Source organism: Pongo pygmaeus, chromosome 1 (genome assembly GCF_028885625.2).
Source record: "Pongo pygmaeus isolate AG05252 chromosome 1, NHGRI_mPonPyg2-v2.0_pri, whole genome shotgun sequence".
Lineage (NCBI taxonomy): Eukaryota > Metazoa > Chordata > Mammalia > Primates > Hominidae > Pongo > Pongo pygmaeus.
In genome coordinates, this window is record NC_072373.2 from 219,075,632 (window position 1) to 219,095,367 (window position 19,736).

Sequence of the window (19,736 nt, forward strand, 5' to 3'; positions counted from 1 at the left end):
TGGTGCCTCTCGACATCCGCACCCCAAAGGGTGCAGAGCCGGAACCAGGTGGTGGGGTCGGTGCTAGTGGATTTGCAAGCAGGGCAGATCTAAGGAAGATGCTTCTTCATTTCCCAGGACAGAGTGGGTGGGGCCCACAGAGAGCGGTCAAGGACCCCAGGCAGGGCCCGAAGTTCCCCATGTTCACGTGGGGAGGAAGTCCCTGGGCAAAGTAAAGCAGGTTCTCTGGGTTGGTGAGGGGCGGTCTGCAGCTGCTGAGGGCTGCAGACATCTGAGACCCGAGGCGCCTGCTGTGGTGGGGACTGGTGGGGGACATTCTGAGATGAGTGACTTGATCCTCAGCCCTAGGCCCTGGGCCCACCAAGGGGGCTACAGGACAGGGGAGGTAGGCAGCACCAGGAGGGTCCCGCAGCCCAGGCAGGGGCCCCCATGCCAGCGCAGAGTACAGTGTGGCTGCTGCAGCAGAGACGGTGCCAGCTGACGACGCCCCATCCCTCGACTTCTCTTTTGACTCTGGAGAAACAACCACAGGCACTGGCTCCATGCCCACTGAGGGCCACATTTACAGTAACTGGGGGCATGCCGGAAGTGCCCAATGGGTGTCACCTCTGAGATCCAGGGAGAGAGGAGAGTAGGGTTACAGGGGCACTGGGAGCCAGCCTCACAACTTCTCCCTCGCTGGGCTGTGGGCCTGGTGGTGAGGGTCTGATGCCCAGGGCTCTGGGACCAATGCTGTTCTCGGCAGTGCCCATCCTGCCATCTGTTTGCTGCCTCAACCAACATCACTGCTGGGATCCAGTCCCCTTGGACTGTCTCTTCTGTATAAGCCCCGGATCCCCTAGGCTCTGGGTCAGGGGACAGCTAAGTGGGGGATGCAAGCAGAGACCACCAGACCCCTGCAATGACCGGCCGGTACACCACTAGATGCTGGAACCTCAGTTCAGGCCAGACGGGCCTCTGCCCCCAACCTTGGTGCCAACAGTGCCATCCTGGCCTCCCAGAGGCCACCCTGCTGCCCTCCTAGCCCCAGCCCAGCCCAGGCCTCACTTTCCAGAGGCGGCTGTGGGCAAGGGGTCTTCTTTCCCTTCCTCTTCCACTGAGAGCATGACATCGCTGCAGCTGCCCAGAGGCGGTTCTGTCTCCTGCTCGGGGTAGTGGGGGGTATGGTCCACCTCCAGCTCCTCCTCCAACTCGGGCTCTGCTGGCCCCGCCAGGCCCCGGCCCTCCGGCAGCTCAGCCTTCACGGTCCCCACGATCACGGTGTCAGCCTTCATGATGTAGATTTTCTCTGCAAGGCAGAAGGATGGGTGAGCGAGGGAGGCCAGAGCATCAGCCAGGATGGGAGCAAAGAGGCAGAGAAGGACCAAGGCCCAGTGCTGGTACACCTGCGGGTGGCTTCAGGCTGATGGTACAGCCTCTCTGACTCACCTCACAGGCGTCCTGGGGGCTCAGAGGAAATAGAATAGCTAGGAGCTGGGCCTTGAGGAGTTAAGAACCAGCCCACTTGTACTTAGGATTTTCTCAGCACTTCTCTGGGGATGGGTAGGGAAGAAGAGGTCAGGGTAGGAGAGAAAGTAAACCGTGGACAAAAACAGGCAAAGCCGTGGGTAACCAGAGCACGAGCAGAAACAGCAGAGCTGAGCACTTTCCACACCCCAGCTCCTGGGTTCTCAGCCCTCCTGCAAGGCGGACCCCATCAAGATTCCCATCTACAGATAAGAACCTGAAGCCTGGAGAGGTTAAATGACCTGCCCAAGGTCGCCACGTAGTTAGGAGAAATCCCAAAAAAAACACCCACTCTGCCTGGTGGCCCTTTCTGCTCTTATCTGTGTGCCTGCAGCCAAAACCCGGGGTGACCAACTTGTCCAGCTTGCCCGGGAACATTCCTGGTTCTAGTACTGCAAGTCCCGCGTCCTGGGAGCCCCCTTGGTCCGGGCAAACTCAGCCAGCCTGTCACATCCTGCAGAAACCCCGGCCCCCTCCATAGGTCTCGGCAGCCCATGATTGAGACAGCCTGGCTCAGGCCGTGAATTTCAGAGCTTACTGCTCAGAGCCGATCTCCTGCCTGCGGCGTGCACGGCTGTGCTGCCAGCACATGGTGGGAGCTTGGACGGATGGCCGGTCCTCGCCACAGTCTGATGTGGGGGCTTCTGGTGTGGCCTTCTGATAGAGGGGACACGGAGGCTCAGGTTCAGTGGCCCGAGGAGCTGGGGGTGGGGAAGCCTGGCCTCCACCCAGCTGATGGTGTCTGGCTCAGGGTAGGCTGGCTCCCAGCTGTTCTGAGCTGGACTCTGGAGGCCAGAATGGGGAAGCTCAAGAGGGAACTTGAGAGCTGGGGTGGGGTGGGGGTGCAGGGACCCCTGTCTTTCTGGGAATGCAGTTATACCCCTCGGATTCAGGAATCCCAAAAAGGTTCTCGAGTCCCCCACACCCTCAACCCTATTGCATGACGCCGGTTCTTCTATTCCGGTTTTGAACACCCCCAGGAAAGAGAGCAGTGCGCCAAACGGCAGCAAGAGGAGAAGGCCCAGAGCGCGGGACAGGCTGTGGGCTGGGCGCCCCCACAGACCCCAAAACAGAGCAGGGCCTCAGCACTCCCCACACCTCCATCAAGGCCTGCTGGGCAAAAGATGGCGGCCGGGGGTGGGGAGAGAGGAGACCCCAGGAGGGGAGGGAAGGCCCAGAGGGGGACAGGCAGAGAAGATGACAGGTGGGTGGGAGCAGGTGAGAGGGAAGTCGGGGTAGGGGTGCTGGATTAGTGAGAAGGAGCCACAGCTGGGGACAGGCTGGTCCCCTCACATTCCTCAGGGAAATGGGCAGGAGTCCCCAGAAAATCCGGAATTAACTGGATTCAAGGCAGTGGAATTGGCTGCTCCGGGTGAGGAAGCAGCTCCCACTGAGCTCAGAAGTGAGAGAAGGGTCTGGAAATTTCAGAGCCGGCCATGAGGGGTCTGCCCTGCTCTGGCTCTGCCCCCATCACAGGCTGCCCACCCCCCAGGCTGTGGGGGTGGCTTCCAAGGGCTGCATGGATTTCCTGCCGCCTCCCCAGAGCTCCAGAGCCCAGGGAATCCATCCTGGCCACGTGGGGAGCGCAGGTGAGGAAGTTGGGGGGAAAGGGGTTCTTCCCTTGCCTGGTTCCCAAGGGGAGAGGGATGATCTACAGACCCCAGTGTGACCCCTCTTGGGAACTGGATGGGAAGGGGGAATGCTCCCCTGGGCTGGCATCAGGAGGACAAGGGGGTTGCCTGCATCTTGGGTGCCCAAGAGAACCTCCAAGGCCTTCCCTTCCCACCATGGCGGAGGTGGCCCCCGATCCACTCACCAGCAAGGCCTGCAGGCCATGCCGGGGGAGGGCAGCCCACACCTCAGCTAGCTGCCTGGGAGCCTGGTACTTCCTTCTCCTCCCCATCAAACACCCTGTGAACCCCACCCCTGGGACTGCAGGCACTGTACTCAGTGTGGACTCAGATGTTCCAATGAGGACTTCTTAGGAATTCTGAAGAAGCCTTTGATGATATTTCCCAAAATACATACTTTTCAAATAAAACTTACTAAAAGCTACCATTTCAAAAGTTTCAGTTTGTTACAAAAGACTGCCCAGGCTGGGCATGGTGGCTCATGCCTATAATCCCAGTACTTTGGGAGGCCAAGGCGGGCAGATCACCTTGAGGCCAGGAGTTCCAGACCAGCCTGGCCAACATAGTGAAACCCCGTCTCTACTAAAAATACAAAAAATTAGCCAGGCATGGTGACACTCGTGCATAATCCCAGCTCTCAGGAGGCTGAAAAAATAAAAAGAGAAGATGACTGCCCTGAAGAGTTCTGGCCACCACTGTCTGCCACAGAAATGCACAGGACAATTACAAATGACTCTTCAGTATTATCCCAGTGCCAGTCACTCTTCCAGAAGTGACAGAGGTGGGGTCCACCAAGGCCCTGCCCACAGGGAGCACAAAGCCAGGTGGAGGTGGAGAAAGGCTATAAACACGCAGTCACACCGCTGGGTGCTAGGACACCGGGTAGGGGAGGCCTGGGTTCTTAGGGAGCATAGCACAGTGGAGCGGGCACAGAAGGCTTCCTGGAGGAAGGGGCAAATAAGCAGGGTCCCCAGGATATCCAGAATTAACTGGATTCAAGGCAGTGGAGTTGGCTGTTTCAGGCGAGGGGGTAGCTCCCACTAAGAAGCTCAGAAGTGAGAGAGGGGTCTGTAAATTCGGGAGACTGCCATGAGGGGGAGGGACAGACTGTGGGGTCAGAAGGTAGGTGAGTCTGGTGGGAGAGCTACAACTTGCTGTCAGCCTTGAGTGCTGGAATGAGAATGCTGGAATTCATCCCATAGGGAATGGGAAGCCGCTGGAGGCTTTCCGGCAGGGGTGCAATACGGTCAGATATATATTTTGGGGAAAATGCCGTACCAAGGTGACGAGAAGCAAGAGACGAGGCAGGGAGGCCCGCAGGAGGCCAAAGCCAATGTCTGTCCAGGCTGGCAGCAGCTGCCGTTGGGAAGCTCTGAACATCTGGGCCCCATCTGGCCTCCTGCTTCTGCAGAGGGTGGGTGGTAACGTGGACAAACCAAGGGCTTCAGGGCCCAGCAGACACAGGGGCGAGTCCCAGCTGTGCCACTTAGTAGCCATACAATGGGGAAAATCACTTCACCCTCTGAGCCACAGTCTCCCCAACTGTAAAATGGGGAGAAAGACACCATCCAAAGAAGGTGGTGAGACCATCAGAGATGAAGAGATGGCACCTACACAGTGCCCGGAATGCGCCAGACAAGTGGCCGGTCCTGTGACCACTGGAACGTCCTCCTCCTGTCCCCTCGGGTGCTGGGTGTTGGGGGCTGGGGTGGCGTTCATTTTTTACGTGAGTAACAGCAGGCACCTCGTGCACACTGGCTCATGAATTCGCACAATGGCCTACGAGGTAAGTACCCTTGCTGTCCCTACTTACAGAAACTTAAATTGGGGTGAAGAATCTATGCCTCTCCTTTCCTGGGCCTTTCAGCTCCAGGGTCTCCAGGTCCCTTCCAGGGCCCAGGGCCCAGGGCCCCGTATTCGTCTCCCGTCTGCCCCTGGGCTGCAGAGGACCTCCCAAAACTGGCTGACTCACCAATCTTGTTATTGGTGTGCTCCGTGGACACCCGGGGCTCAGGAAGGTCCCTGGGGGACGAGGGGCCCCCGGCCGGGCTGGCATCCTGCAGTGGCAGGCTCTCCAGGTAGGCTGCCCCCGTGTTGTGGTAGGTCTCCGTCAGCGGCTGGCTCATTAACCCCAGCTCTTCCTCGATGGGTTCTGTCACCGACACGCCACTCCTTAGCTGCTGTGGGAGGGGAATGGGTGCTGCTGCAGGGTACCCCCAACCTCCCCGCCAGTCTCTGAACTGGGAGGCCCCTTTTTTTTCATCTCTACAGACCCCAGTGAGTCTCCCTTTCTGCTTTAAAGCTGCCATGAGCTGCCCCGGGCTTCTCAGCTTTCTACGTGAAGTCTGTTGCTTTTAATTTGTACTAAATAGTAGGGGAAACGGTCAGCAACTCACAGGGTGCTCGCCACGTCTGTGGCCCTGTCCTAAAGTCCTTGACATATGTTAATCCTCACAACCACCAAATGACGTGGGTAACAGCCCCCTCCCCATTTTATAGATGAGGAAACCGAGGCACAGAGGAGTCGAGTAACTTGCCCAGGGTTATACCATCAGTAAGCATCTGAGCTAGGATTTGAACCCTGGCATCTGGTCCATAATCCACACTCATAAGCACCAAAGTCTGTAAGTACCAGCTCCAGGTTCCCCGCCTCCTGGAGCAGCCCCTCCAGCTCCCCAGCCCCAACATCCTGGAAAGTAGTCTTTTATGATCACACTCAAGTATTCTAAAAACAGACTACTGTTAGTTGCAGTGACAAGCCCGGTGACCTCTATACTATATAATCTAAATTCATGTATACTATTAATAAATATTTTCTGAATGCTAAAAAAAAAAACAGCTATATCATAAGGAAAGTGTCAGTTTAGTTTTTGACTTTTACAGGTAAGAGCAAAGAAGTGGCCTCATGAAATGTCCTGATGCTTTCAAAATGGAGTGAGTTTGAGTAATTCAGAGGAGGCAGGGATGCCCATGCTGACGCAATGATTCTCAAGGCACAGAGAGCATATCTTTTAGATTGGTGCAAAAGTAATCACATTTTTGCCATTATTATTATTATTTTTTTAACTTTTTAAATGGTTTTATGTACAAATAATGAACATATGTTATACCCATAAATTCTACTTTCCCAAAACAGGAGCTTTTTAAAACAAAACCACATAACAACTTTTAAAAGGCACTGAGATTCCTCAGCTTCTAGATCACTGCTGGGCTAGAAAAATAAAGTTTGTTCTACCAGGAATCACAAGTTAGAACTGAGTATTCTTCAAAGTGGAAATTCTAGAGTGTGGTGTCACTCCAGGCAAAGACTATTCAGTTCTCAACCCCAACATCCACAACTACCTATCAGAAGGGTTAAACCAGGTTTGCCATTACTTTTAATGGCAAATGGCACCAACCTTAATACATAATCTTGAATACTCTCTCATAATAATATGAAGGCTCAAAGACTGCTTTTTTTTTTTTTTTCAGATGGAGTCTCACTCTGTTACCCGGGCTGGGAGAGCAGTGGCGCAATCTCGGCTCACTGCAACCTCTGTCCCCCAGGTTCAAGCGATTCTCCTGCCTCAGCCTCCTGAGTAGCTGGGACTACAGGCGTGTGCCACTACACCTGGATACTTTTTGTAGTTTTAGTAGAGACGGGGCTTCACTATGTTGGCAAGGCTGGTCTCGAACTCCTGACCTCAGGTGATCCGCCTGCCTCAGCCACCCAAAATGCTGGGATTTTAAGTGTGAGCCACCATATCTGGCCAAAAGACTGCATTTTAAAACAAGTTACTATTAATGCGTTGGCCTACACAGCAAAAACATATTTGATTACCTTACAAATTGTTGAATACCTCTTTCATGAAATTTCTCAGTATTGTAACAGCCACTTGTCACATCCAAGCATATTCGAATATGATCTCCCATAATTTGAAACTGAACTAGCATTATGGTTCTGTATATTATATTGAGAAATGAAAGGATAGAAACCCTTCTTAATGTATGAATGCTTGAATTAAAAGAAAGTAATGGAAGAATTGATAGATGGAAAAAAAAAAAAGGAATGGACCATAGCCACCTGCTCTGTCATCCAGCTTGGAGGATGAGATTCATGGAAGAGTAAAGAAAAGGGGGAAATGAACACAGTCTTCCTCCTGACCAGACCTGGTACCCAAAAGTGGCCCAAACCAAATCCACCGTGTGCAGGCCCTTCTGGAAATTCCCGGCAGGCTGAGCCAGGAGCTGGAGGCTGCTATGAGGGTGGGGCTCTCCATCCTCAGCCAAGGCCTGGCTGAGGCCCCAGGCGAGGCTGCTGTGCACAGAGGTCCCTGTGGGGCGGCAGACTCAGCCTGAACTTGCAGCACGGGCCTGCACCCTGGGCTCTGTGGGAGCGGTATGGCCCTTCCGTCCCCTCCCTCTCCCGTCCCCCAGCAGCTCTCAAAACTTCAGAACTGTTAGGGAAGGAGTCAGATTTAGGGACACGAAGCTGAGGTGGGGGCAAGGGAGGGGTACTTACTGTTGAGCTCCTCCTGGGTCTGGAATCTGCAAAAAGCAAGAGCAGCAACTTCACCAAGGAGTCTGGCAGCCCCCGGCCCCGCCCACACCACCTATTGGCAAATGGTCCTCCTGGATCACAGGTGGTGCTGAACTCAGCCCAGGAGTCAGGTCCTCAGTCTGGAGAGCCCTGGATGGGTTTCAGAGTCAGCACCCACCCCAGCTCAAGGCAAGGAGGCTCACTTCTCCAGTGGCAGATGGAGGACAGGGGACCACCTCTATCCCCTGGCCACTCTCATTCCTTTTTTTTTTTTTTGAGATGGAGTCTCACTCTGTCGCCCAGGCTAGAGTGCAATGGCGCGATCTCGGCTCAATGCAACCTCCGCCTCCTGGGTTCAAGCGATTCTCATGCCTCAGCCTCCCGAGTAGCTGGGATTACAGGCTCGTGCCACCAACCCCGGCTAAATTTTTTGTATTTTCAGTAGAGACGGGGTTTCACCATGTTGGCCAGGCCGGTCTCAAACTCCTGACCTCCAGAGATCTGCCCGCCTTGGCCTTGCACAGTGCTGGGATTACAGGCGTGAGCCACCACACCTGGCTGCCACTCTCATTCCTAATGACTAAACCAGTGAACACACTGAACCGCTCTCCCAACCCCCACCCCCGCGCACATGCAAGGATTGGTTCACGAGAAGCACAGGCCCAACCGGAGCCCAGGAGGCTTCCACTGGGTCAGAGGCTGGTCTGTGGCTGCTGCCCCCACCTTGCTGTCTCCAGGGTGTGGACAGCCCCGAACTCTCTGGAATACCAGGCAAGACCCACATGGAGGACCTCAAGGCAGGTCATGGAGACAGGGTGATGGATCCTGCAGAGGCTACCTGGACCCTGCCTGGCACACGCCCGAAGCCAGTCTGCTGTGGAGCCCTTCTGACTCCAGCTGGACTTCGATTTTCTCTTTCTTGTGCCTGAAAGCACCCAGGTGGCAGCCTTTGAGGAGGACAACTGTTCTCGGGCCATCTCATTTCCTTCAATCCCATCCTTTTGTGGGCTCAGGAGGTGCTGATACAATGATTCTCAAGGCACAAAACCTCTATCTTCTCATCTCAAACCTCTACCCTCCACTCCCATTGTTCTCCCATTTAAACAGGGGCCAGGTCATGCCCAAGCACATATTGACATTTAACATTTAACCTTGGCTCACTGGCCATCTGAGAAAGGTGACGGGGCATCCCGGCATCTAGCCCATCCTGGAGCAAGTCAATTCCCAGAGCAGACCATCCTCCAGGGATGCCCAGCCTTTAACCACTCCCGTGAACGCTACCTACGGAGATCTAGAATATGGTGTTGTCAGGCACACATCCCTGGCTAGACATATCTGCCACCAAGATGCCCGTATGCCAGCCACGCCGCCTCCTGCACACATCTCTGCCTTCAGCAGCTCTGGAGAGCCACCAGCCCCGAGCCCTCACAGATATGCTCACCAGTGCTCAGTCAACAAGTAGGATAAAGTACACACAAGACTGACCATTTGTACATGCTGTGTGGACACTAGCTGAGTTTGGGAAACACTCTTAGGGATACTTTTTTCTTTTTTTGAAACAGAGTCTCACTCTGTCACCCAAGCTGGAGTGCAGTGGCGTGATCTCGGCTCACCACAACCTCCGCCTCCCAGGTTCAAGCAATTCTCGCAAGTAGCTAGGATTACCGACATGTGCCACCACGTCCAGCTAATTTTTGTATTTTTAGTAGAAACAGGGTTTCACCATGTTGGCCAGGTTGGTCTCGAACTTCTGACCTCACGTGATCTGTCCGCCTCGGCCTCCCAAAGTGCTGGGATTACAGGCATGAGCCACCACACCCAGCCAGGGGTAATTTTTTTTTTTTTTTTTTTTTTGAGATAGAGTCTCACTCTGTCGCCAGGGTGGAGTGGAGTGCAGTGGCGCAATCTCGGCTCACTGCAACCTCCACCTCCTGGGTTCAAGTGATTCTCCCGCCTCAGCCTCCTGAGTAGCTGGGATTACAGGCGTGTGCCACCATGCCCAGCTAATTTTTGTATTTTTAGTAGAGACGGGATTTCACCATGTTGGCCAGGCTGGTCTCTATCTCTTAACCTCGTGATCCACCCGCCTCGGCCTCCCAAAGTGCTGGGATTACAGGCGCGAGCCACCGCGCCCGGCTGAGGCACATTCTTTTCAATGATGTCGGTGAAACTAAATCATGGTACCTCCAGAGTGATTTTGAGTTTCACAAGCAGCCAACTGTTCTTTGGTACCAAATCACTGGGGGTGGCCAACAGAATAAAAAAAAAAAAAAAAAAGGGTGACAAAGTAACAAAACAAAATAAATAAAAATGACACAACTCGGCCTTGAAGGGGAAGTGGGTGAACAGGGTCGCAGAGCTGCCCATGCCCTGCAGGCTGGTTCCATTTTTCTAAAGAGCCATCTGGCAACAAAAACCTCACACTCTTTACCCAGTCATCCCTCTTGAGGGAACACACCCTCAGGAAATAACCCGAAAGAAAACAAAAAGGCCGAGCACAGCAGTGGGTTTATAATAACCCTCAAATTGAAAACCAGCCAAATGTCAAAAACAATGAGGCCGCTTAGCCACCCTGGAGCAGGGGCCTCCTTGGCGTGAAACTCAGCACAATATTACTTCCGTTCTCTGAGCCTCTGTCCTCCTAGCTAGAAAATGGTATGAATCACATCAACTTTGGGGCTTGTTGTGAAGATTAAAAGAGATATCAAAAGGGAAGATGCCCAGTGGTAAATCAGGTTGATTTTTTTTTTTCTTTTTTTTTTTTTTTGAGATGGAGTCTTGCTCTGTCACCCAGGCTGGAGTGTAGTGGCACGTTCTCAGCTCAATGCAACCTCTGCCTCTGGGGTTTAAGTGATCCTCCTGCCTCAGCCTCCCAAGTAGCTGGGACTACAGGTGCGTGCCATGACACCCGGCTAATTTTTGTATTTTCAGTAGAGACAGGGTTTCACCATGTTGGCCAGGCTGGTCTCAAACTCCTGACCTCAGGTCATCCGCCAGCCTTGGCCTCCCAAAGTGCTGGGATTACAGGCATGAGCCACTGCGCCCAGCCAAGATTTGATGTGATGAGCATGATGTTTCACCTCTGTGGTCTTCCTCCCCCAACGCATAACTCCAGTCTAATCACGGGGAAGACATCAGACAGATCCCAGGAGACAGGCATCCCACAAAAACACCTGATCAATACTCAAAAACTGCCAAGGCCATCAAAGAAACTGGTCTTGAGAAACAAGATCTGAGAAACGGTCACAGTCCAGAGGAGCCTAAGGCGACATGATGACTGAATGTGACGTGGGCTCCTGGATGGGATCCTGGAACCTTAGGCAATGCAAGGGAACCCTGAACACAGTGTGGGCTTTCGTTTGTAATCCTGTGTCAATAATCGTTCACATATTTTGACAAATGAACGATGCTGGCTTAAGATGCTAATCACAGAGGAAACTGGGTGTGGGGCATGTGGGAACTCCTGTGCTCTCTTCTCCAATTTTCTGTACATCTAAAACTATTTTTAAAAATGAGACCAGGCGCTGTGGCTCATGCCTGTAATCCCAGTACTTTGGGAGGCTGAGGTGGGCAGATCACAATGTCAGGAGTTCCAGACCAGCCTGGCCAACCTGGTGAAACCCCATCTCTACTAAAAATACAAAAATTAGCTTGGCATGGTGGCGCACGCCTATAATCCCAGCTACTCGGGAGGCTGAGGCAGGAGAATTGCTGGAACCCGGGAAGCAGAGGTTGCAGCGAGCTGAGATTGCGCCATTGCACTCCAACCTGGGCAACAGAGCGAGACTCTGTCTCAAAAAAAAATGAGGACTAGCTGGGCACAATGGCTCTCGCCTATAATCCAAGCACTTTGGGAGGCCGAGGTGGGCAGATCACTTGAGCTCAGGAGTTCGAGACCAGCCTGCACAACAAAGGGAGACCCAGTCTCTACAAAAAATAGAAAAGTTAGCTGGGTGTGGTGGTGTGTATCTGTAGTCCCAGCTACTGGGGAGGCTGAGGGATCACTTGAACCCAGGAGGCCAAGGCTGCAGTGAGCCATGATTGTACCACGGCACTCCAGAGTGACACCCTGTCTCCAAAATAAAATAAAAAAAAAAAAAAAAAAAAAACTTAAAAATGAAGGCCACTTAGAATTTTTTTTATTTGTTTGTTTTAAGACAGAGGCTCGCTCTGTTGCTCAGCCCGGAGTGCAGCGGTGCAATCTCAGCTCGCTGCAATCTCCACCTCCCAGGTTCAAGAAATTCTCCTGCCTCAGCCTCCCAAGTAGCTGGGATTACAGGCGTGTGCCACCATGCCTGGCTAATTTTTTTATTTTTAGTAGAGACGGGGTTTTGTCTTGTTGGCCAGGCTGGTCTTGAACTCTCGACCTCAGGTGATCCACCCACCTTGGCCTCCCAAAGTGCTGGGATTACAGGTGTGAGCCACCACACATGGCCTACTTAGAATTTTTAAAAATTAAAATATTTTAAAAAGAAGGTGTCCAGGATGCTGCTGAGCACACAGCAGGTCCAGGAAAAGCCCAGGATGGTAACATGGCTCTGCACTCCGTCACAGTGAACGGAAAGTCAGAGTTCGATACCGACTCTCCCAAACAAGTGTAAAATCACAGAGGTAAAAAGGCGGAATCTGGAAGGCTCTGACATTGACTAGAGCCATGTTACAACCCATTAGGATTTTGATAAAGACCCAGAACAAATCTTGCCAAGTACAGAGGTCAGATTTCATAACTGCTCTTCCCCTAAAAATGCTGATTCAACCGGCTAGTCTTATGTGTTGGTTTCCTTGCCTTTTGGAATAACCACTGTCTTCTCGTAAGCCTGTCTGGTACCCCCAGGACACAAGTCCAGGACCATGCTGGGCAGCAGCAGGCCTCCTTGCACAAGTGCATGGTGTCACAGGCTGCTCTGAAGGCCACGCTCACGGAGCACATGCATTCTGACATGTGATGTAAAGCTCTCGGTCCCTTCTATCCCTGTTATCCTCCACTTTTAGTCCCCTCCCCTCTCTGGCCTGTGATTCCCCAGTGCTGTGGGAAGTAGAACAGGCCCAAGGGGGGAGTTTGGCACAGAGGTTCAGCTAGGCTTTGGCAACAGGTACCCCTAGATGCAAACCCTGGGCCCCTTGGAGAGAGAGCTGATTCCAGGGCCGAGGCAGGAGCACACAAGTTAAGCTGGGAACATCTCAGAATAGGGACGTGCTCAAAGCACAGGATGAGGATACGCCAAAGCACACAAGAGCCGGCTTAAAGGGGCTCTCCCTGACCTCATCTAGGACCATTTGAGCATCAAAATAAAAAATGATGGTAAGAGATTACAACCCACTGAACAGAATAGGAACCCATGAATCCATACAGATATAAATATGTAAGTGAAGAAAATAAAGTTCTGGGCTGGGCGCGGTGGCAGCTCACGCCTGTCATCCCTGAACTTTGGGAGGCCAAGGCGGGAGGATCACTTGAGGCCAGGAGTTCGAGACCAGCCTGGCCAACATGGTGAAACTCTGTCTCTACTAAAAATACAAAAGATGAGCCAAGCACTGTGGCACAGGCCTGTAATCCCAGCTACTCGGAAGGCTGAAGCAGGAGAATTGCTTGAACCCAGGGGGCGGGGGTTGCAGTGAGCCAGAGATCACACCACTGCACTCCAGCCTGGGTGACAGAGCCAGACCCTGCCTCAAAAAAATAAACAAATAAATAGAGAAAATGAAGGTCTGCTGAAGAATGGGCTATTGACATAGTCTCAAAGTAACGCCCCTAAAGACTTAGTAATGACTGAGGAGCAAATGGAGACCTCACAGTGGAGGCCCGGCAGACATCACCTCCATCAAGCGCTCAAAGTGCACAGCGCCAGGAAAGGGACACATCGAAACCTGGCAGGACGCCTTGAGAGAGAAGAGGCCAGCATCATTCCCGGGACCTTCCAGCCCAAGGTGCATGACCTGAATCCACTCGGGAGAAAACACCAGACAAACCCAAAGCAAGGAGCATCCACGAAATCACCAGCCTCCACTCTTCCCAGAAAGTGAAGGAAACGCCTGGGGAACGGATCTGGACAGAAGGAGACGAGAAACCAGACGAGCAAATGTAACACGTGGCCCTGAGCTGGAGTCCTCTGCTATAAATGACATTATTGGGACAAATAAAGAAACTTGAACAGGGCCTGAGAATTCGTTGTGGGTCATGTATCAGTGTGAATTCCGATTCTGATGATCCTTACCACATCGTGTAAAATACACCCTTGTCTGTCTGAAACACACACTAAAGTTTTCGGGGTGAGAGACATCCAGTCAGTCAGTTACTCTCAAATGGTTCAGATCAAAATAAATTCTTCATACTTATACCATTTCTATAAGTTTGAAACTGTTTCAAAACAAAAAAGAATTTCTTTCAACCTAAATCTCCCTGGAATAATAGAATATGACTCAAGTGCTCATAAAAATGAAGGATTAAAAGAATTTTAAGGCCAGGCATGGTGGCTCATGCCTGCAAACCCAGTACTTTGGGAGGCTGAGGCAGGCGGATCATGAGGTCAGGAGTTTGAGACCAGCCTGGCCAACACGGTGAAACCCCGTCTCTACAAAAAATGCAAAAATTAGCTGGGCATGGTGGCAGGAGCCTGTAATCCCAGCTACTCAGGAGGCTGAGGCAGGAGAATCACTTGAACCCGGGAGGCAGAGGTTGCAGTGAACCCAGATGGCACCAGTGCACTCCAGCCTGGGTGACAGAGTGAGACTCTATCTCAAAAAAAAAAAAAAACAAAAAACCAAAAAAGAATTTTAGACCAGTGGTTCTCAACCAGGAGTTTTTCCCCAGGGGCCACGTAGCAATGTCTAGACACATTTTTGGTTGTCCCAAGTAAGGAATGTTACTGGCATCTAAAGGGGCTGCAGAACGTCCTATAGGATAGCGCTCCACAGCAAAGAACGATCCATTCCCAAATGTCAATGGTACCAATGGTGAAAAATCTTTTTACAAACATCTCAACAACCACGATAAAATCCCTGTCCTACCGCTCACCCAGCACGTGGCCTTAAACAAATTACTTCATCATCCGGTGCCTCAGGCTGCTAATCTGTGCAACGGGGATAACAGTAGGTACCTCACAGGCCACTGGAGGAGTGGATGAGAACACGTGTGTGCTTTGCAAATGCCTGTCACCGAGGACACGCACGGGAAGGTCGATCCACTCGAGGGCTGGTTGGTGGGCATCTCATCGCACCTGCACGGACCACAGATCCCTGATGCGCTCACTGCTCAAAGGAACCAAGAGCACCCTCTGCCCCAGGTCTGGGATGTGGGAGGCCAAGGGGCGCACACTCCCCTCCTGCCTGCCTTTGGCCTCTGTGGGCAGTTGGAATTAGTCTAAAAGCTTGGAGGGAGCTAGGACAGCTTCTGGGCCCGGCACAGAGCCTGCACGGAGGAAGTGCTCCACGAAGCCCATGTGAATAGATGAATGAATGAACCAATGAACCGGTGCTCCTTCCCTCCTTCACCACCCACGGCTCGGGAGGGAAAGGCGCATCCGGCCAGCTCGGTCCATTCTTACCCTGTGCCCTGTGAGCTTGCCTGTCTTGACTTCACTTTCTGTCCATCTTGAGCCTGGGAACCCAGACCCCGAGGTCCCACCAGAAGCTAGAGGGTCAAAAACGACCTGAGATAAGACATCCACCACTGAGTCTTAGGGCTCAGTTCTTTGTAGATCTGGCTTCTTAGGGGAAGGTGTTTTCTTTCTTTTTTCTTCTTGTAACAAAACTGCTCTCACAGAGGTTTGAAGAAAAAAAATAAACTGACGGCAATGGAAATTCTAATACTAGAAAAATGTCAAGAAAGCAAACGCCGGTTTCAATGAGACACTCAGCCTGACAGGTCATGGAAACAGGCTTGAAACTATCAAAACACAAAAACCCCCCTTGCACAGGGACCACAGCGCTTGCTTGTGAAACTCATCAAATTCAAAACATGCCTCAGTGGACTGTGTTTTTGTGCCCAAGTCAACAGTCAGCCTATGCAAGGGCCTCTCCAAGGGTCCTGGAGAGATCGGGGGACGGGCCAGGGCCTGGCCTTAGGCTGAGCACGCGGCTCTTGGGTAGGCATTGCGGTGGTGGACAGAGCTGGTGGGGGGGAAGGAAGAGGGGACATGACTGAGCCCTTTACAAACCAAAACCCCTAGGACCAGTGCCTGAGGCTGGCTGTGCCACTGCCAGGCTGTGTGGCCCTGGGCCAGCTGTCCACCTCGCTGAGCCCTGCCTCCTCCTTGCAGAACAAAGGTCAGTACTAGGGGAGTACAGGAGGCCTGTATGGGAGCCCACCTTGCAAATCAGAAAGGAAGGCTCAGATGATTCCCCCATCAGAGCCCAGCACAGAGCAGGCACTCAATCCATGCCATGCAGTGCTGAGGAAGACCCTGGCCTGCCTTGAAGAGGCTGCCCAGGAGAGAGAAGGTGCTTGGCACAAGATGGCTGGGAGCCCCCTGCCCCAGGTGAGAGCTGGAAGACACGCGCTGTATAGACGCCCCTGCCTGGACAGGTGAGGAGGGTCCCAGCTCCCAAGGGCTGCCTGGAAGAGCTGGCCCGGAGGCTGGGCAGGGATCAGAGTGCAGGGACCAGGGAGGGGGTCAGGAGCACCCAGGACTCAGGAAGGCCTGAAGCTTCCAGGGAGGAAAAAGCCCCAGGCACAGGCCAGCCTAACAGGCAGCAGCCACCAACTGTAGGCAGGTACTCCACAATGCGCTTAACAGCCCGACCTCAACGAATCCACAGGCCAAGCCTCTGAAGTAGGTTCTACCATCTGCATTTTCCAGATAAGGAAACTGAGACACAGAGCAATTCAGTAACTCACCCGGGGTCACACAGTTTGTAAGTGGCAGAACCAGGGTCCCTCCCGCACCATGTGCTCCTTTCCCCTCCTGCCCGTGGGCTGACTTGCTGGGTGGTAGAAGAGGGGGAGAGAGGGGAAAGAGAAAGGGAAGGAGGGAGAGGGAGAAAGGGAGGGTAGAATGTAGAGAGGAAGGGAAGGCTGGCAGGAATGCCCCCTGGGGGTACTGGAGGAAAAAGTGAAAGACAAGATAGACTTTTAAACGTTCATGCCAGCATCCATCCAGGTGCTGCTCTGGGCAAGCCACACGGTCGTCACACCCAGTACAGTCTTCACCTCATTGCATTCTCCACACGCATGAGTTTTCACCCGCATTGCATCCCTACAAATGAACAGAATGCGACAGGAGCAACAGATAGGGAGCCTCGAGGCTGGGGTAGAAGTTCAGTCTCTGGAGCCCACGCCCCGGGCCCAGAGCTGCCCTGTGTTCCTCTGGCTCGGGCAGCCCCTTTGGACGGCTGGACACTCACCCACAAGCTCTAGCTTGGGCTGGGAGGTCTGGACCGGGTAGCACAGGTGGAGCTCTGAAACGACACCAGGAGGAAGGCTGGGGGTGGCGGCCTCAGAGAGCAGGAGCAGGCAGGGAAAGGACCCAGGCCAGGCTGGCAGAGAGCAACCTGTCCTCCCCAAGGCCCCAAGAACACAGCCACTTACTCTGCCGAATTCGCTTCCTGCAGGCCCTCCGGTGGCACAGGAGGAAGGCGCTGGAGCCGACCACCACAGCCAGCACCAGGATCACCCAGAAGAGCACTGGCCCTGGAACACAGAGACGCCCCGCACTCTTTGCCTCGCTGCAACCACACAGGACAGCCCCAGCCCCAGACTACTTCCTCCTTCTCCTGGGACACAGCTTCCATCATGGCTAACAACAACAGGTTCTTTCCAAGCCAAGGCTGTATCTCATCCAGCCCTCCCTCGCCTGGCTCCAGGAAGCTGATCAACTATTTAAGGCTGAGAGAAGGGCAAACTGTGTCTAGAGGGTGAGAAATTGAGGCGTCTAGGAGCCAGAACAAAGGAATTGAGGTCCAATAGACCAAAATTTGAGGACTGTGGAGGAGGGCCCGGTGTGAGCGGCATCTGGCAGCACTGCAGGTGTGGCTGGAGTCAGGGTGGGGAGGGCCAAGCAGTGAGGGGAAGGAACGGGTTGAACCCAGTCCCCTCCCGGCCAACCCTCTAGACCTGCTTGATGAGGGCAGGCATGGAGTCCCCACTGCACATAAACATGCCCCACAAGCATTCCCTGAATGAATGATCCCCAACCCTATGCCCTAGGCACCATCACTACCTTCAGTTTAAAAATGAAGGGAGCTGAGGCGCACGAAAATCCGTTAAGTTGCCCAAGGTCACCCTGAGAGTAAGCGGTAGAGCCCCAGCCCAGGCCAGGCCAGGCTGGGTGGACTCCAGGGCCCACGCTCTTAACCCCTATCTGGATCTACTTCTTCACACCTTTGTACTAAACTCGCTTCCTTTTTCCCTTTGTCACTTACAGAGATCACAGAGCTAGTGATTGCACTTTATCGAAGTCCAGGTTTAGATGTTTAAAAAGTAGTATATGCCAGTTAAGTGCTTCTCAAACATTAATGTGCATATGAGTGCCCTGGAGATCTTGTTAAAGTGCAGTTTCTGATTCTCTAGGTCTGGGATGGGGCCCATAATTTGCTTTCCTAACAAGTTCCCAGCCGGTGCCAGTGCTGCCAGACAGGACCGCGCTTTCAGAAACTCTGACTGGAGCACTACTGCCACCTCGTGTCAGCCACTAGAACTGCAAGTCCTAAAATGAGTAACCTGGCATCTTGCCCTAAGAGCTAACTCTTGGGGGTTTTGTTTCTTTTGTTTTGTTTTGTTTTGTTTGTTTTGTTTAAGACTGATTCTCACTCTGTTGCTCAGGCTGGAGTACAGTGGCGCAATCTCGGCTCACTGCAACCTTGCAACCTCCGTCTCCCGGGTTCAAGCGATTCTCCTGCCTTAGCCTCCTGAGTAGCTGGGATTACAGGCGCGCGCCACCACGCCTGGCTAATTTTTGTATTTTTAGTAGAGATGTGGTTTCATCATGTTGGCCAGGCTGGTCTCAAACTCCTGACCTCATGATCTACCCACCTCGGCCTCCCAAAGTGCTGGGATTACAGGCGTGAGCCACCACGCCCGGACTAAGAGCTAACTCTTACAGAGGCCGTCTGTAAGACGTCTGTAAGCTACACTGCTTACAACCCTGCACGGTCTCTGCCATTACCATTCTACAGATGAGACAACTGAGTCTCAAAGGATCTAAACAACTAGTCAAAGTCATGAAATCAATCAACAAAGACCTATTTTCTGAGTAGCAATTATGAGCCATGAGGATGAAGCTGTGAAAAAGAATTCCTGCCTACAAGAATTAAAGAATAGTCACTAGCAGCCAGGCGCAGTGGTTCACACCTGTAATCCTAGCACTTTGGGAGGCTGAGGCGGGTGGATCAGCTGAGGTCAGGAGTTTGAGACCAACCTGGACAACATGGCAAAAACCTATCTCTACTAAAAATACAAAAAATTAGCTGGGTGCGGTGGCAAGCGCCTGTAAACCCAGCTACTCAGGAGGCTGAGGCAGGAGAATCTCTTGAACCTGGGAGATGGAGGTTGCAGTGAGCCAAGATGGGTGCCACTGCCCTCCAGCCTGAGCAACAGAGTGAGACTCTGTTTCAAAAAAAAAAAAAGAACAGTCACTAGCAAGTGCCAGAGCCACAGCACCAACTCAAGAAGCCAGAAACCTGGGATCAACCTTGATCCCCCTTCTCAGGCCATACCCACAAAGGAGAAGCTCCCTCCTGGCTCCCCCTGATCCCCACTTCCCCAGGAGGAAGCCCCTGCTGGGAGTAGGGGTGAGTGGGCTGGGACCATTACCTGCATCCAGAACGGGCTTCCCTGTGGAGGAGAGAGCAACGGGAGCGCTGGTTGGGATGGGCAGCGTCTTACCGGCCTGGGAGTCCACCAGCGAGCTCTGAGTGGGGCTGGTGCTGCGGGGAGAAGCCCAAGGCAGGAGTGATGGAGATGGGAAGAGGGAAGTGGGTCTTCAGGAATAATTCCCTTTCTCTAGAGACTGTGCAGCCAGAGCCTGGGCCCCTAGATCCTCTGCCCCGAGTCTCTGCCAGGCATTTTGAGGGCAGGGACTGGGTTTCACGGCCTTCTGGCTTTCCAATGGTGTCAGCACAGAGATGGGCACATATTTAACAAA

The 19,736-nt window shown here is 53.0% G+C and overlaps 1 protein-coding gene across 6 annotated transcripts in view; it reads right to left on the reverse strand.

Moving 5' to 3' along the window:
* Positions 1-288: 288 nt before the first annotated feature.
* Positions 289-19,736, reverse strand: part of TNFRSF8 (TNF receptor superfamily member 8) — a 78,672-nt gene continuing 59,224 nt past the window's right edge. For 5 of the 6 annotated variants that reach the window (XM_054452386.2, XM_054452404.2, XM_054452369.2 and 2 more), the window contains 6 exons: positions 19,406-19,518; positions 17,183-17,284; positions 16,999-17,052; positions 7,639-7,664; positions 5,110-5,317; positions 289-1,288 (listed from right to left, as the gene is read on the reverse strand). In XM_054452386.2, the coding sequence (XP_054308361.1) occupies positions 1,044-1,288; positions 5,110-5,317; positions 7,639-7,664; positions 16,999-17,052; positions 17,183-17,284; positions 19,406-19,518 (748 nt within the window). In that variant the 3' untranslated portion in view covers positions 289-1,043. The remainder of the gene's footprint in view (positions 1,289-5,109; positions 5,318-7,638; positions 7,665-16,998; positions 17,053-17,182; positions 17,285-19,405; positions 19,519-19,736) is intronic. The other variant, XM_054452379.2, reaches the window with a different exon arrangement.